This window comes from Thunnus thynnus, chromosome 10, assembly GCF_963924715.1.
Source record: "Thunnus thynnus chromosome 10, fThuThy2.1, whole genome shotgun sequence".
In the NCBI taxonomy this organism is placed as follows: domain Eukaryota; kingdom Metazoa; phylum Chordata; class Actinopteri; order Scombriformes; family Scombridae; genus Thunnus; species Thunnus thynnus.
Genome location: NC_089526.1, coordinates 20,734,533 through 20,751,895, shown reverse-complemented (window position 1 = coordinate 20,751,895; position 17,363 = coordinate 20,734,533). Strand labels below are relative to the sequence as shown.

The 17,363-nt window shown below is 39.2% G+C and overlaps 1 protein-coding gene across 3 annotated transcripts in view; it reads right to left on the bottom strand.

The window, feature by feature from the left end:
• col14a1a (collagen, type XIV, alpha 1a) overlaps positions 1-17,363 on the bottom strand; it is a 148,281-nt gene that overhangs the window by 3,577 nt on the left and 127,341 nt on the right. For all 3 annotated transcript variants that reach the window (XM_067602026.1, XM_067602027.1, XM_067602025.1), the window contains exons 41-47: positions 10,082-10,135; positions 9,860-9,931; positions 6,544-6,579; positions 4,479-4,545; positions 4,118-4,309; positions 1,522-1,599; positions 251-406 (exon numbers count right to left, since the gene is read on the bottom strand). In XM_067602026.1, coding sequence (XP_067458127.1) covers positions 251-406; positions 1,522-1,599; positions 4,118-4,309; positions 4,479-4,545; positions 6,544-6,579; positions 9,860-9,931; positions 10,082-10,135 — 655 coding nt within the window. The remainder of the gene's footprint in view (positions 1-250; positions 407-1,521; positions 1,600-4,117; positions 4,310-4,478; positions 4,546-6,543; positions 6,580-9,859; positions 9,932-10,081; positions 10,136-17,363) is intronic.

Below are 17,363 nucleotides of genomic sequence, written 5' to 3'. Positions count from 1 at the left end.
CGCTCAGCACTCCTGTTTGTTTATTGTTCCCAAATATAATCAGATAAATTCATCTTTTGTTCCACTCTCCATTTTTCCTGGTAATGCAGACCCTCTTTCAATGCCTTCCAGTTTGGGAATGACATTTAGCTGATGTAAGAATGTGTTTGTCTACACTCAATGCTGCGACCCAAACACGCCTTCTAGGTTCAGTTTCATGTGTTAGAGCATCAACTAAAGGCTTAAATAGTGTCTGGATGATGGTACTTACCTCCAACGTTGTATCCCAGACATGAGTTCTGGTCACAGTATCCTGGTGGGCCAGCTGGTCCGGTGGTACCTGGGTTCCCCGGCCTACCCGGTGACCCCGGGTTACCAGGCCGACCGGTAGGGCCCTGGCTGCCTGTTCGTCCTTCACCTGGCAAGCCTGAGGATTCAAGAAAAGTCTGCGTGAATAGATGAGCGTGTGCATAAAATCAGTCATCAGTAGGCATTTTGTAAAATGACAGCGTAACACCTGGTGAGCAGGGATAAGAAGGAGAGAAAAAAGTGGAAAATAAACTGGCATCCTCAGTCAGCGTACTATCATCTCTTTAATCGCTCCTAAATCCCTCTCTCTGCTGCTGTAACAACATGACATAAAAAATTAGGGGGCATCAAACACTTGCTTGTCATTTCAGGATAAGGGAGATGATAGTGAATCTCCCGAGGGAAGGCGCAGGAATAACAGTTCTTAGCTGAAATTTAGCCGGAGGGTTCTGCTTTATGTTTACACAGGAGAATCTGCCTCCATCAGGACTCACTTCAGCACTCAGCAGATATATGAAATCAATATTTTGGGGGTGTTTTCATTTGCCAAGTGCTAAAATTATCATCCCACAAATATTCCGGAAAAGCATAGAGGATAAAGACAGAGTGCTCTCCCCCTTGTAGCTCTCTCTCTCTCTCAGAAAAGATTTCCATTTTCACATATTGAAGTTTTTGGATTTTTTTTTTTTTTTTAAGTTGTCTGATCATAGAAAAGTTTCCAGGGAGTTTTGTCAGCTTGTTCTGTGAGTATTGATCGCACAACAGTACACAGAAAATCCCAGCACTGACATGTTTTCATAACACAAACCTCAAACTCCACAGCGCACGGGGAAATCAATACAGAGAATTATATTCATGGTCCAAACCGCCTGCTTGCTTTCCTCAAACGGAGATTCAACAGAGAGTAAAGTAAATCCAAAACGCATTAAGTCTCCGTGCCATTTAATTCTATTGTTTCAATATTTGAAATGTTTTGGGTTTTGTTCAAAGGAAACACAATGAAAAACATTCCACACATAGTACAGTAGCTCCAGCTCAGTCACAGTCTGAAAACACTAAAAGCAAATGTTCAGTAACACAATCGTGCTGCTAAATTATCAGATTCTGAAGTCGCTACAGCATCTCAAAACCTTATTTAAACCTGGAAGGAGAATAAATATGATGAATTGAGTTGGTTGTGCATATCAAGCATCCTCTGAACTATGTGTGTGTGTCTGTGTGTGTGTGTCTTACCTGGAGGTCCAGGCGGTCCTCGAGGTCCCTGACTCCCAACACCTGGACTCCCCCTCTCGCCCTTCTCTCCTAGCAGACCTGGAACACACACAGTTCAAAGAGATTCACATTTAGGTGGAAGTCACGTCAAGTTTGTTGCACACACAGCCTCTTGATGGTTTCTAAAGGGTCTGCCAGCGGTATTGATTATCACACTAGTACATTTACTCAGTGACTGCATGCAAGTACAATTTTGAGGTACTTGTACATTACTTGAGTATTTCTTTTTTTTATTATATCCCTCTACTTCATTACATTTCAGATGGAAATATTGTTCTGGTTACCCCACTAGATTTATTTGACAGCTATGGTTACTTTTCATATTAACATTTGACAAAAACACAGCTTATAAAATACAACACATTGTTAAAGATTAAATTAGTGACTCGCAACTGTTTTTGGCTTGTGATCTCTTCAGATGTGTATGAATTGTTTGCAGTTCCACCAAAGAGTGATTTCCCCTCTAAACTTCTCACATGGTTTCATTTATTTGGGGCCCAAAGAGGAAACAATATTCAGTATATTAGAGAGAATAGTTCAAAATAAAACAAATTTGTGCAGTAGAACTTAGTTTCTTCTTCTTTCTAACTCATTAATCATCTCAGACCTCCCAGGTTTATCTCTTGACCCTTCGGAGGGGCCCAACCCCTAGTTTGGGAACCATTGGATTGAATTACCAACAGTATAATTCTGTTTATGAACTGATCACTAATAAACTTTAACATTAGCGTCAATTTGCAATGCAATAATATATTGATCATAGGCACCATTTCAGAATGAGTGTTTTTAGTTTAATACTTCTTTAATTTGAGTTAAGTAGGAGTTTGAATGCAGGGCTTTTACTTGTAATGAAGTATTTTTACATTGTTACATTGGTACTTTTACTAAAAGTAAAGCATCTGCGTATTTCTTCCACCACCACTGGACTATCATATCAACGGTATTATATTGCAAATATTTGTCTGTCTAAATGTGCTGGATAAATTTTGTCTGGATAATCAGTCTAATGAAATGTATGATAAACCCTCAGAGAGTCTGCTCTGTGTCGCTGTCCAGTGGTGCAGATGTTTGAATGACCTAATGGAATATTTTTCGTACTCTCTAATATTAGAAAACCGCATAAAACTAGTGATCTGCAGATTTTCTGGCCCGCTGACTTAATGCCTGTCTTAATCAATTGAATCAGAGGAAGTAATCAGAATGATGCTGAGGAGAAAACATTTGACATTTACCCCTACCCTGGCAGCCGTGATGTTCTTCTTTTCTGATGGCTACTAGTTGGCCCATAGCTTGTCTCAGTTCAGGACGATATTGTATAAGGAGTCTAATTTGTCAATTCTACTGAAAAACAGAACAAACACTTTATAATTTATCTAAAGAATTGGTCCCTTAGTGAGCCCGAGTGCAGTTTTCTTTCTGATTTTTGTATCAGCTTAACATGGAACACCTGCCTTAATAATAATCTGCCCAATTTTTTTAAACAAGTCATACATCTTTTTATAATATTTGGCCTACTCTGGTTTCAGTTCAGCCCATAAAACAGTGAGGTGTGTATATGTGTGTATGTGAGACCAGTGGCTGCAGGTCATAAATGTTATTGGGGAGAATCAAAAGGTCTGAACCGCAGAGGAGGAGGAAACCATGCTGGACATTTCCTGTCAGCGCTTCGACTGCTCTCAGCTTTCCTAAACCTCTGTGTGCAGCCTCATTCGATATGTAACGCTAGTGTGTGGGTTGCATGTTTTAGCGATGAAGACGATGAAGATGAAACTGCCTTATAAAGGCAGTTTCTCCTCTGTGGGCCTGTGGCAAATGAATGACCTCATGGATATTGGAGTCACTGTCTTCTGGCCTGGACTGAACCTCGCGGGAGCTCTGACCCAAACTGTGAGTTTGTCTGGTGAGTCAGAGAAGAAGCCAGACCACAAAAAGCAGCAAACAAGCAGGCAGGTTGAAGGTCCAACTGCAGCAATGGAGACTTTATTTGGATTTTCACTGTCTATTCAGTAAAAGTCCCCAGCTATTGATGAAGGGGCTGTTGAAGTGTATCACAGCAACAAAATACACTAATACACAATTTCAGTCTTGGCTATGACCATGTTTCCCTTTATCAACAGACAGCAACAGGAAACGCGGATATGGTGAATGTGGAAATGAAATTGGGATGAAATTGGGATGTCTGCTGCTTGACCTACTTCCTTGCAAAGGACAAACACTTTCCTATTGTGAAGAAATCTGGTTCTCTTAAACTGCACTCCACATTTTCTCTGGCATCTGATTTTCTAGTTTAGTCTATCACCTGCTCAGTGCAGTAAGGGCAGTCTAATACATACTCAAATGTTTCCCCACTCTTTCTGATGCTAATATGAAAAAGAGCACGTAGTTGTAGTTGTGTCTAGACACAACACAGACAGTGAAGAAGTGATGATGGACTGTGATCAGTCTGTATATTATCGTATATTACATATAAAGTATATTTTCCCCTGTCTCTCTCTTGACGTGTTGCTCATCCTGTCAGTATTTTGTATACACGTCCTTAAACATCCTTCTCTCTCACCTCTCTCTCCCGGTCGTCCATTCTGGCCGTTGGTACCAGGGAAACCTGGTCTGCCAGGAGGGCCTTGCTCTCCCTGAGGTCCTGGAAGGCCTCTTCGACCTGGCTCTCCTGGTGGTCCAGGTACTGTTCGGACTGACACTGCAGACTGGACAGGGATCTGGTTCAGGATGGAGTTATAGCGAGACAAGTGGCCTGTGAGGAGACAGAGAAGAATGGTTTGAAATGATTCACTTTCTGCCATTTTGAGAGTGTTTTTATTGGTGTGAAGTGAAGAGAAGCCAGTAGAGGTCAGAAGAGACACTTTCAGCAAATAAATGGTGCTTAATAAATGTGCTTGTGTTAATTATTGTTGATTACTCACTCTGGATGAGCTGTTCACACACTTGCCGTGCGATGGCACGCACCGCAGCTTGGGATTGCACATCACCCTGAATAACAAACGCGAGGCTCTTAGTATCACACAACCACTTTTCTATTCGAGCAACCACAGGAACATAAACTTCCAGACAAGTGGTTAATAAATTGGTGGGCGTGTGTTGTTGTGGGTGTTTTAATGAGCGCATGCCACCTTTATTCCCTACTCTGACGCCCCTTATATTTATACTGGCCAGAACAGATAGCACACTTACCACAGCAAAGTAGAGAGTTATTGTAAATGACACAATTAAAGCCAAATAAAAATTTAATCATATAAAGTATTTGGGCACGGCTTTGTTGACTTTGACTGTGCTTCCTCCGAACTGTGTTGGTATTCTGCATAATTACACATTTTAAATCAACAAATTGACTGCTGGAATTAGCAGTGTGAAATATATTAAACTGAACTGTGGGTGTCCTCATTAGAGAACAGCGTTGAGGTCATTTCTGTTAGGATTTTAAAGGAATAAAATCACCCACTGAGAAACTTTTGATATCACTTAATATATGATACAATAGTTGTTGGAAAGCACCAAAATGTCTTAATGGGTGGAACTATGAATGGAGTGAAGAGTGTATGGACGTACTGTGTGTGAGACTCAAATGACAGAACCTGGACTGAAGTCTGACTCAGGTCATGATTTTCTTGAGACTTAATCTGATGTATGAAGGGTCATACTTGATATTTAATCTAGTGATTTAAGACAAGAGTTGGAATTGAGTTGATAACTTCAAAGGTTTCAAACTTTGACTTTTTTGCAATTATATCACTGAAACTAATTTTTAACCCTATTAAGCTAATATTCTATTGAAAATATGTTTTTATTTGATTGCTGGTTATTTACCAGCAATCAAATAAAAACTTGACTTGCACATATTTAGATTTGTGACATTTGTGAGGTGTTTTGAGATGTTAAAGGTGCAGTGTGTAGAATTTAGTGGCATCTAGCTGAACAGACTTGGCAGAAATGGAATATAATATTCTTAGTGTGTTTTAATTAGTGTATAATCACCTAAAAATACGAATCATTGTGTTTTCATTATCTTAGAATGAGTCCTTTATATATAGAACGGGTTCGGGTCCTCTTCCATGAACAGACTAACCACACACTGGCTCTAGAGAGGGCCTTTCATGTTTCTCATGAATATCGCGGCCACCGTAGCTTCTCCTACATGCTTGAAAGGGGAGGGGTGGGGGAGGCGGATATTCACTAAATCCTGCACACTGGTCCTTTAAAGCTGACTTGGTTACACCTTTAATATAAGATGCAGGTTCAAAAACAAAACAGTTCTTTTGCCTTGTACTTATCATCATATAAACATTTAATGTGACTATTGTGTATATAGTAAAAATATATAAAGGAAAAATAGCTTTGTAGCAAATGTTTACTTTTCCCCTGTTCAATTATTATAAGTCACTGAGACTGTGAAATGAGTTTCATCATTGGGCAGATGCACACTTTAAGATACTAACCAGCTTATTCACAACTGGGCCACCACAAATGTACACTGAGGAGAAAATCCTTTCATGCATTTTTTCCAGACACTTTCATGTTGAATCTCCCACCGAAAAATTAACTGCAGCAAGGTACAAATGTCCCTACAAGTTCATGAAATGGGGCAGAATTAGGAATTACAGGTTTGATTCAAACTGGCAAGTTGCATGTATCTCAAGCCTTCAGTGGTGACGGCCTGGCTACTGTGTCAGCAAAAATACAGACCCCGCTCTGCTACAAATTTGAACCATGAACACTGATTTGATTTGGTTTGCTCTAAATGAGGCAGAGGCAGTGAAAGAGGGAAATAAAGTGAATGCTTGTGCTACAAATGAGAAACAGTAAATGTGTACTGGAGAGTAATTTTGGTTTCTTCAAAACAAGGGTGTGAAACATTAGTGAGTAATTGTCAGGAGTTTTACTTCAGCAAAATAATATTTCCATTGCAAAACAGAGTAGTAAACCTTGGTTTGCTCTAAACAGCGGTTGAAGTATGTGAGGGGAATGACTTACTCTTTCTCCCTTATCTCCTTTGGTACCAGCAGGACCCTGGAACATAAAAGCACAGAAGGAGAATAAACATTCGACTGGGATGTGTACTCAGAAAAAGCCATGCTCATCTCTCTACCCTCTCGCTGTATCTCTCTCCTTTAATGTCCCCACCCCATTACTCCCTATTACTCCATCCCCTCCCCTTTTCCTTTATGCCTCTCTCTGCATTGCAACACACTCTCCCTGTATTTTTCTACTTTGATCTAAACGCATTTAAATTTTGACAAAGTGTGTCCACGTTCTTTGTGTCCTAAAGACAGCACATGCATAAGCCCCAAAGCTAGTGTGCCTACAAACAAAAACCAATTTCTGTGCCTTGGACGGGCTCGCTTTCTGCTACTGCCAACACTGTAAAGCACAGAAGATGCATATCTGATCAAAACATAAACACTAAACCTGCCAAGCACATGAAGTCTGTGAATTCATATCAGAGTGTAATGCATTGTAATCCAGAGGCAAATAAAAGACAAATATTTCCTGGCCACAAAACCATGCGCTTATATGATAAATATCAGTTTGATACTGTTACAGCTTTTGAATAAAGGCTTGTTTATCTTGGGGGGAACATGTCCATGACCACCGATTGACTGGCTGTATGAGTTAGTGGACAGAGAAAATGTGTGTGCAGGCCTGGCATATCATATGGATATTATACTGCCGATGATAGAAAGTCTGTGCCAACATTTGACACAGCTGCTGAATTGGAGTGCAGGTCTCGACAATAAAAGTCTTCTGGACCTCCTCTGTGCGTCTGTCTGGATCTCCTGAGTCTTCCTGGGCATATAAATGTCTACCATCTTATCAGGGTGAATGTGGGGGTGAGCCAAAGTAAGTATCTGTGCATAAGAATAGTTCAATATTCAGACAGGAGTATCGCTCATAAAAAAAAATCACATTTCTTTTATTATTTAATCAAAGCATATCTTCCCACAGTGCCCTGTGTTTGCAGTCTGTCCCAAGTAAAGTCAATGTTTTTTCACTCAGAATGTTTTACAGTTCATCCACAGAGATTAGTGCGTTTATGATGTCTTTCCTCTTGCGCAGCACTTCAACGTGGACTGATAAAACAGTCAGGAGAAGATTGTTGCTTTTTTTTTTTTCTTTTCTAACTGGCAAACGTTAGGCAGCTTGCTACCAAGTCAAGCAAGATAAATTAAAAAACCTCAGGTGGTTGAGTCGCTGGAAACCACATGTCTGAATGTTTTGTCAAGGTCAGACACACACTTGGGCTCACTGCCACACGCTCGGGACATCGTGACATTCTTGTGAGGCCAGCAGTAAATCCATATAGAGATATAGATCTGGTGACAAGAGTGGTGAGTTTTGGCCTAAATGTGCGAGGAGATGAAACCAGATTGGAAATGTATTCATCAATCCAATGCCACATCAAGGTTGATTTAGCCGCTATCCACCAATCATAGTTTTAGGTATTTGTCTCCAGACATGTACAATATTCTTGTCGAGATGTAGAGAGAAGTTGTCATGGAGATCTCCTGTTAAGTTTTATATGAATTTGAGTTAGTAAAACTTAAACAATAAGCAACAAAATAAGACATGATTTGTCCTATACTGTATTGCGGACCTTTATGAATATTAGATAGACAGACTATAACATTTCCAGATGCATCAAGTCATTCTTAAAACAGAACAGTTTGGGTTTCACATTAGATGCTGGGACATCAGGTCAGGAATTTGCAGTCCATACATCTTTACACTGTCCTCCTTTAGTAATTCAGTGGCAGCCTCCATATAAATCTACTGTCCTTCAACAAATTTATCATTGCAGTTGGACGGACACGTGGCACCATTCTGTACAAAACTAGTGGGACTAATTTCTTTGAGGTTTCTTCAGTTCAGTTTTGGCATGATAAATGTAAATGTGAAATTTCCCTGCAGATTTAAATGGCTGCTAGCAGATAAAAACCACTTGTTTAAGAAGAAAAATATTCTCTCAGAGCAGCAACCTGGGGAAGGGTTGCAGGGGTCAAAACAGGGACTGAATAAGCAATTTAATGTTGAGCTGAACTTTGAAACTATAAGTTTAAAAGATAAAGCCTAAAGAAAGTGAGATCTGTTTTTTGTCTGTCTGCAGCTGTCTGCGTCTCAGATGGGGCAGATGTGATCCCTCACTGCCATATGTGTATGTGTGAGTGAGTGGGAGAGAGTGTCGGCTAAGTAACCCAAGACTAGATTAGCTGTCACCAACATCACAGTATCATCTGTTCCTGTTAGAATTACACAAAGTTAGGAAACCAACATCATCTCTTCCGCTTCGTGTCACTTACACATCTTTCTTCTTCTTTTGCAGGGCTGACTCATTCTACTTTTGGAATCGAAGTTGGAAAAGTTGTTAAACAAACTCGCACACACTGTCTAATTTGCAATGATTCATTTATGATGCTAGACCTTCATCAGGCAAATGGTTTCTGGCTTGGAAACCATGAGAGAGTTTGTTTAGCAACTTCTGATCCATTCATCCCTCTCCTACGCACCTATCTCATGAAATAGATATGCGGTGTGTTCTTCTGCTCTGTTCATTATGAGATAAGTGTAAGAGGATTTATCTTTTGCTTAATCTAAAAAGATCAGCCTTATTAGCACGGCAGGCTTACGACTAAATAATACAGTTGTTATTACAGGGACTGTGTCCATACTAACAGGCTGTTTCCAGTTAAGAGCAAATGCAAATAAATGAAGATATGATAAGGGAGAATCAGAAAAGTGGAACAGGATAAAAAGGAGATCCTTGTCAGTGAACCAAACCACAACGTTATTTATATTTAATCAAATCTGTATGCTATGTGATGCAACTCTGATATTGTTCTCCTGTAAATATAGGCTGGATTTAGGCATGAGCAGAGAAAATATTTAAAGAAGTCAGAAGGAGAAGAGGGAGTTGGAGGAAGTGGAGTCCTCCTCATTGTTAATTTGGGCAAGTTATGTTTAATTCTACTGGGTGGACTCAGAGGGATAATGTGAGAGACGAGTTCACAGTCTGCACCACAGGCTTCCATGACAACTGAGGAAAGATGTTAATAACAGGGCAATACAGACACCCTTTTTAAGTTGCAAAACTTTGGTGGGTTTGTGTGAAGGTTGGTTAATGAGGTTCAGGTTAAGGTCACAGTAACACATTAACTGTGCTACGAACAAAAATGATTTTTGAACTTGTTCACATTAATTTAAAAGGTAAGTTTGTGTTTCGAGTAAATAAAGGATTTTTTTCAATTCAAAAAAAAAATGAAATGATTAAAAAAAAAAAGAAAAAATCACTCACAGGAAGTCCTTGATCCCCTTGAGCCCCTGATGGCCCACCTGGTCCTGAAGCTCCAGGTGCTCCCGGGGATCCCTAAGACAGAGACAGGAAATGAAAGAGAGACACCCAAACACAAGAGAGGGAAGGTGATGGAAAGCAGAGAGTATCTGTCAGTCCATTAATCAGGTTGATCTGCCAAAGAAAATGATGCTGAGAATAGGAAGAAAAAAAAAAGAGACTTGCAATGGGTCCAGGAGGTCCCTGTCGTCCCTGAGGTCCATTATTACCCGGTAGACCCTGAGACAGAAGCAGAGAAAATACACTCAGTATACTAAATATAAAGCACACTTTCATAATTGTAGGGTAAAGTCTGTTTTGCATGATCCCTTTCTAAATTGCCAGGGGGATTTCCTGTATGTCTCCAGACTAAACAGTGACACTGTTATTTTCTAATACAATTAACATACGTATGTTATTTACACAGGATACTGATGGGAACCAAACTCACTAGCTGTTGCATCAATGGCCAATCTCTAAATATGCCAACATCTACCTCCAATCAAACTTTTATGTTTGGTTTAACCTTTACTCTTTGGCAGATTGTAAAAAAAAAAAAAAAACAAAAAAAAAAAAACAGGGACATTCTTCTCGATTGCTGAGTTTTTCACAATCTACATCTGGGTTGCCTCCAGTGTTTAAAACCATCTCCACCATTTCATCTTAATGTTTTCTCCGTACTCCTACTGTCTTAAGAGAACACATGAATAAAACATTCATACCTATAACAGCTCTGTAGGTCTGTCTTGTTATGTATGACACATAATAACATGATATATAATAGCATGATGATGGCTTTATTGTATTTCAGTATTTACCGGTCATTCAAATTGTACAAATTCTGTACTATTAATACACTATTTGCAAACTGGAATTATCATCAGTCCTGGAAAAACAGCTCAACCTGAGGTTCAGTTAATCCTTTCATTTCAGCTTGGATGTCTGTCTTACTTTGTGGTCACACATTGAGGCTGATGCCCTTTCAACATGGACACTCCTTATATGGCTTTTATTTTAGTCTGTGCAAAGGTACAAGCCATGAGTTGAAAATGGATAAAAATAAAAATATGACACAGCAGAGGATACAAGCTGCTAGATATTTGAATTAAATTACATAAGAAATTACATAAGAATGAAAAACTTGAAAGGAGCATGAAACAAATCATATGCTGTAGTTTGCCTTTTCTTACAAATCAAGCATATTCTGGTAATGTGTTATGTCTTGCTTATACGGTCTGTAATCCCATTTGGTGAAACAAGAGGGCATATCTTTGAGTGTGAGAAATTTCTCTGTGGCATTGCACCCTAATTGCTCCTCATAGCTGCTTAGTTAAATTCTCAAGGGAATCTTTACTTTCCAATTCCAGTGGTTTGACTGCATGACAAAATCTGCATTCGTTTCACAACAACAGACGCATGAGCATGACTGAAAAGCTCAGCCAGTCTGTGACACAATGTGACACACTCTATTTTGAAACTCTTTTCAGCCTGAGCAGAAGCACATCTAGGACGAGAAGAATCTTTAGACACAAAGGTCACAAAAAATTGTGCAGATATAACAAAACACACATTTGATGTGACATTGGGAAACCACTGGCCATGTGGACCAGTAACCTGTTGTCACACTATAAACCCTCCTCATGACGGTAAATCACACTAAAATCTCTTTTTAATGGGACTATTTTAGAGATGTATGTTTTTTCTATCCAGTGCTGGATCAAAATGCAAAAACACAAACACACCATCAATATCTTATTATTATCAAGATGTTCTTAAACTTTCTGTTTGAGTTTCAAATAAGAAATTCAGCCTCATGTCTTCTCTCGTAGGAGTCAGGCTCATGAAAATGTATCACTGCTGTTATATTTTTGAAGCCAAGCGGCAACAGGTTTACAGTCTGACCTATTGCCTGAGAAATTGGAGTGACACTAATCTAATTCAGATTTTTGTATGCATGCCAAAATACCCACAAATAGTGTGCAGGTTCTTTCTGTCTAACCCCTATTAACAACACTGAACTTTTTACTCATCGTTAACTTTCTTTGCGAAGGGCTACGAGGTGCACTTGGATGCAACAAGTGCAACTTTGATGAGAACTGTACTGTACTTCTGTACATCTGTACTTCTTTCACATTATTGTATAATTTACCATTCATCAGTATATCTTAAATATAAAATTGTGAGCCAAAATGATGGACATGTGTTCTTTGGGTCTACACGACAAGACTGCCAACATGTTTTTATGGGCCTGGATCTCAGAGAAAAGCTAAATCTACTCAGTTTAAAAAGCTTTGTAATGGAAGCATCAGTGACAAAATAAGGATTTACGGCTTTCCTTGATCCATTTCACTGAGATACGGACAAATAAAGCACCCAGGAGACAGTTACTGTTGTTTCAACTGATCAAACTGGCCCGTACAGAACAGTCTTGGCCAGACTTGTGTTCTTTTTTACTGTAAGCCAGGTTATTTTTGGCTTGTATAAACCTCACAAAATGTTTTGTATATGCCCAGTGGACTAGTTTGATGCGGATAAGTTTTACAGTGAATCACCAAAGGACTATCTGCTTTCCCTGTTCTGCTTTGTGCACATCAGATGACACAGACTAGCAGTTGGGATAAATTCCTAATCCATTAAAGAAAGTATCGCAAGATTTAAAAAGCAGTTTATGCTCATAATTACTGTTCAGTTGGCATATTCTACTCTCTGTATAACTGTCAAATAAAAGTCAGAAAATGCTGCACTGATAACCCCTAGTAAATTGACTCTTATCAGTAGTCACTGTGTCCCCTTCCCTACTGCTTTCAATGCATTCACGGAAAAAAAAAAACATTTAGAGGAAGTTCAGCCTGACGGCGCTGCAAGAAACATCAGAGAGTGACACTGCAGGTGATTCTGCAGCAATAAAGGTACTGATTTGAGATGTTTCCTCTTTTGCACGGAAACTAAATTATAATTAGCGCCTTGTGATTCCACACTGGCATTTTTTTCTGTAGTTGCTTCTTTAATTACAAATATAAAATACACAGCAGGTCTGTAGCATCTTGAAGAAATATGAATGTGGGAAGCCTGTCATAATCAGTGCTGCAAAGGGGATGCCTTTGCTAATTTTGCAGCTAAAATTGCTCACTGATAAGTACTTTCATGTGATTACACTCCATAATTACATTAGTAAACACACTCTGTATTCTGTGAGTGTGGGTGTGATACATTGCAGGCTGGTAATTCAAAAATTTCGAGAGTACTAGATTCAGTGCACTGCTGAACAGGTCTTTCTAAATTTCTGTGAAGTGTTTGAAATTTACAGTCAAGTTTTATTTTCCATGAAATTTTCCAACTGGTGGACACTTCTTGCATTGGTTACTGTTGGATTGAATGAGTTGCGACAGACAGACCGTGATTACCTCACATAGAGAATCTGAGAACCAGAAAACCCCATTTACACCAACAAGAAGCTCAAGTGTGTAGATAACAGCTCAATAATAAAAGTCTACATAAATATAAGAAATACCTGAAAAATGTGTGGGTGCAGGAAAATATATGAATATTATACATAACAATAGTTTATTTGAGGATTTTCAGTCAGGATTTAGAGCGCATCATAGCAACGGAAACGGCACTGGTGAAAGTCACAAATGATCTAATTGCATCAGACAAAGGACTTCTCTCTGTGCTCGTCTTGTAGGATTTTAGTGCTGCATTTGACACCATTGACCATCACATCTTATTACAGAGACTGGAGCACTTAATTGGCATTAAAAGGAACTGCATTAAACTGGTTTAAGTCCTTTTTATCAGATTGATTCCAGTTTGTACGCGTTAATGATGAATCCTCCATGCATGCAAAGTTAGACACAGAGTTCCACAAGGTTTTGTGCTTGGACCAATACTGTTTACATTATATATGCTTCCTTTAGGTAATATTATTTGCAAACACTCACTTTTCATTGCTATGCAGATGATACCTAATTATATTTATCAAGCCAGATGAAACCAATCAGTTAATGAAACTCCAAACATGCCTTGATGACCTGCAATTTTCTGCTTCTAAATTCAGACAAAACTGAAGTTATCGCGCTTGGTCATAAACACCTTAGAAACACATTATTTAATGACATGGCACTACCCAGGCCTCCAGCACCACTGTATGGAATCTGGGAGTTATCTTTAATCAGGAAATGTCCTTTAACTCCCACATAAAACAAATTTCAAGGACTGCCTTTTTTTCACCTATGTAATATTGCAAAAATCAGGCACATCCTGTCTTAAAAAGATGCAGAAAAACTAGTCCATTCATTTGTTACTTCTAGGCTAGATTATTGCAATTCCTTATTATCAGGCTGCCCTAACAAGTCTCTAAAAACTCACCAGCTGATCCAGAATGAAGCTGCACGAGTGCTGACAAAAATGAGAAAATGAGATCATATTTTTCTTATTTTAGCTTCTCTGCACTGGTTTCCAGGAAAATCCAGAATTTAAAATCCTCCTCACCTATAAAGCCCTTAATGGTCAGGCACAATCATAGCTGAAACAGCTCATAGTACCCTATTATCCCAATAGAACACTGTGCTCCCAGAATGCTTACTTGTGGTTCCTAGAGTCTCTAATGGGAGGCAACGCCTTCAGCTATCAGGCTCATCTCCTGTGGAACCATCTTCCAGTTTAAGTCTGGGAGGCAGACACCCTCTCTACGTTTAAGAGTAGGCTTAAAACTTTCCTTTTTGATAAAGCTTATAGTTAGGGCTGGCCCAGGCTTGCCTTGGACTAGCCCTTAGTTATGCTGCTATAGCTCTAGACTGCTGGGGGACTTCCCATAATGCACTGAGCTCCTCTCTTCTCCTCCTCCTCCTCTCCATCTGTACACATCCATGTACCATTAATGCGTGTTACTAACTTGGCTTCTTCCCCAGAGTTTTTGTGCTTTCTCGTCTCGCAGGTTTCTGTGGATCATGGTCATGGACTGCCTGGTTATGGATCACAGGTTTCCATGGGTCGTGGTTTCGGACCGCCTGCTGCCATTGTCCTGCTTGATGCCCAGGCCTGCTATTATTATTATTAGTCATATTTCTATTATTATTGTTGTTATTGTTATTATTAATATTATTATGCTTCTCTGTGTCTCTCCCCCCCCCTCTTCCCCTCCCTCCTTTCTCTCTCAACCCAACCAGTCAAGGCAGATGGCCGCCCACGTAGAGCCCGGTTCTGCTTGAGGTTTCTTCCCGTAAAAAGGGAGTTTTTCTTTGCTACTGAGTGCTTGCTCATGGAGGAATGTTGGACCTGCCCTATTTGAAAAGTGCCCTGAGATAACTTCTGTTGTGATTTGGTGTTATATAAATAAAACTGACTTGACCTCTAAATGAAGATAAGCTTTGGAAATTTTACTGTAAGCAGTGCGCTGTTTCATCCTTAATCCTGAACCTCTTAGTAATATTCAATACCTCAAATCAGTGTAAGGGAAGAGTCTAACTAAACACTTGGCTAGTTTGAGGTCAAGGAAGCAGAGAAGTTTTAAGTGATTCTAAATCAAATTAGACAGTTTCCAGAGTCACTCCAATACTGTGTTCTGTAGTGGCTGCATTTAGTGGCTGTCTTAAGGCAATTAGGCATTGGTTTTAGCATTCAGGTGGTTGCTGCTTAATGCAAATGTTTTACGTCGGATAATGGTAGTAGTAACTGGAGGCTAGTTTAGTGACATTGGGGCAAATGGAGACAAACACTCTTTGATAGCATCACACTTGTTTGTAAAAGATGTAACAGAGGAGGTAATATTCAATCACCTGCCTTTCAGCTGTAAAACTGGATGCTAGTACAGTATATAAGCTTCCCAAATAAAACTGTAGATAACAAATTGATCAACGCATCAGTGATTAAATCATAGGTTGTCTGTCAACCATGTCTGTACTAGTGTAGTAGCTGGTAAGCCATCTATACTGTGTGAGCATGTGTCTATATCTGCTGTATACAGACTTACACTGACATTGCAGTGGCAGTGAGATAGAGATGAGTGATTACAAGAGGTAAAGGCACAAGGTAAAAAGTATTTACAACGGTATTTTGGTTGCTGAGCATAAAAGCTGACTGATGTGACAGTAAATGTAACATCAGTCAGCTTTTTTCGATCCCTACAAAATGTGTTTTTAACAGATATCATCGAAATGGTGACGCTCCATGTGTGATGGTTCCTGTGAAAACCTTGTATCTCCAAAATGTCAACTTGTCATGAGCCAAGATAAACAGCTCTGTTTTTCAGCTGTGACAATGCATTTTTCAGAGAATCCAGTTGATTTGAAAGTAGTAGGAGAATTTTGTAAACCAAAACAGTAACATGTTTTCCTTCAGTTTATCTGAAAACCACAGATATGTGGCTTTGACTGGACAGTGACGCATTGTTGACAATGTCTTTTTCAGTCAGTTGCCCACGTAATCAAAGATCTTCTGAAATATCTAGCACAGTGCTGCTTCAAAGCAACAAATAGATCGTAGAAACACAGTCTTGCAGGCCACAGATGAAAGAATTTACAACATATCTTCATGAATAAACAATCACAAAGGTCGACAGGCTGAGAATTTAATACAGGTGCAATTCTACAATGTATTGGTTGTAATTGTCATCTTAAATTAAACCAAAACAAAATGTGAATTAATGCTTTCCTCACTAAAAGTTCATGAACTCCAAACCTATCTGGCATGGTGAGAAGAAACTCCATCCAAAACACAACTGCCCTGAAGGAAACCACATGACAAGCCTGAAAACTATGTATGACTTCTTCTGAAAACTACCACTAAGGGGATGCGCGTCTGGTCTTCTGTTAGCCAGCGCAGAGACAGCAGATGGATTATGTGTAGAGTCTTTCACCTCGTCAGAAGCCAAGCCAAGACAAAACTCTTCTGTTATCAATTACGTTTTTGGACAAAACCTCTTTCTGCTCGCCGACACATTACGCTCTGGCCGTGTCTCTGTTTTGGTATTTACAGCCCAATCGGGTATTGTAAAGCATTAATTCACTGTCAGTCAGTATCCGCTATAGACAGCTGGTATCATAGAGCCTTTATTAATGGGATCTTATTTACTGTGAATGTTGTGTTCAGGAGATGGGCAGTCTATACCATTTACCAAAAACATGGTAGAAATACATGATTTTATGAAGAGACATAGAACCATAAATAAAACATGTTCATTCATTTATGGAGAGACATACAAAATCTCAACTAGCATAAGATTTGTTTGTACTCCACTATAACTCCTGAGCTTTACTTCTCTTCACACATTACTTTACCATAACCTTGATTTGTGCTACAGTACCATACCGTCAAGAAACTGTGTCAAAAGTTATTTACAAATCACTAATTGCAGATCATAGTATTACTAAACATGTGATTATAATATTATATTAAAAACTTAATCTACCAAAGACTGCATAATAATTGCATAATTTACATGATTTATCTTCCATCATACATACTGTAT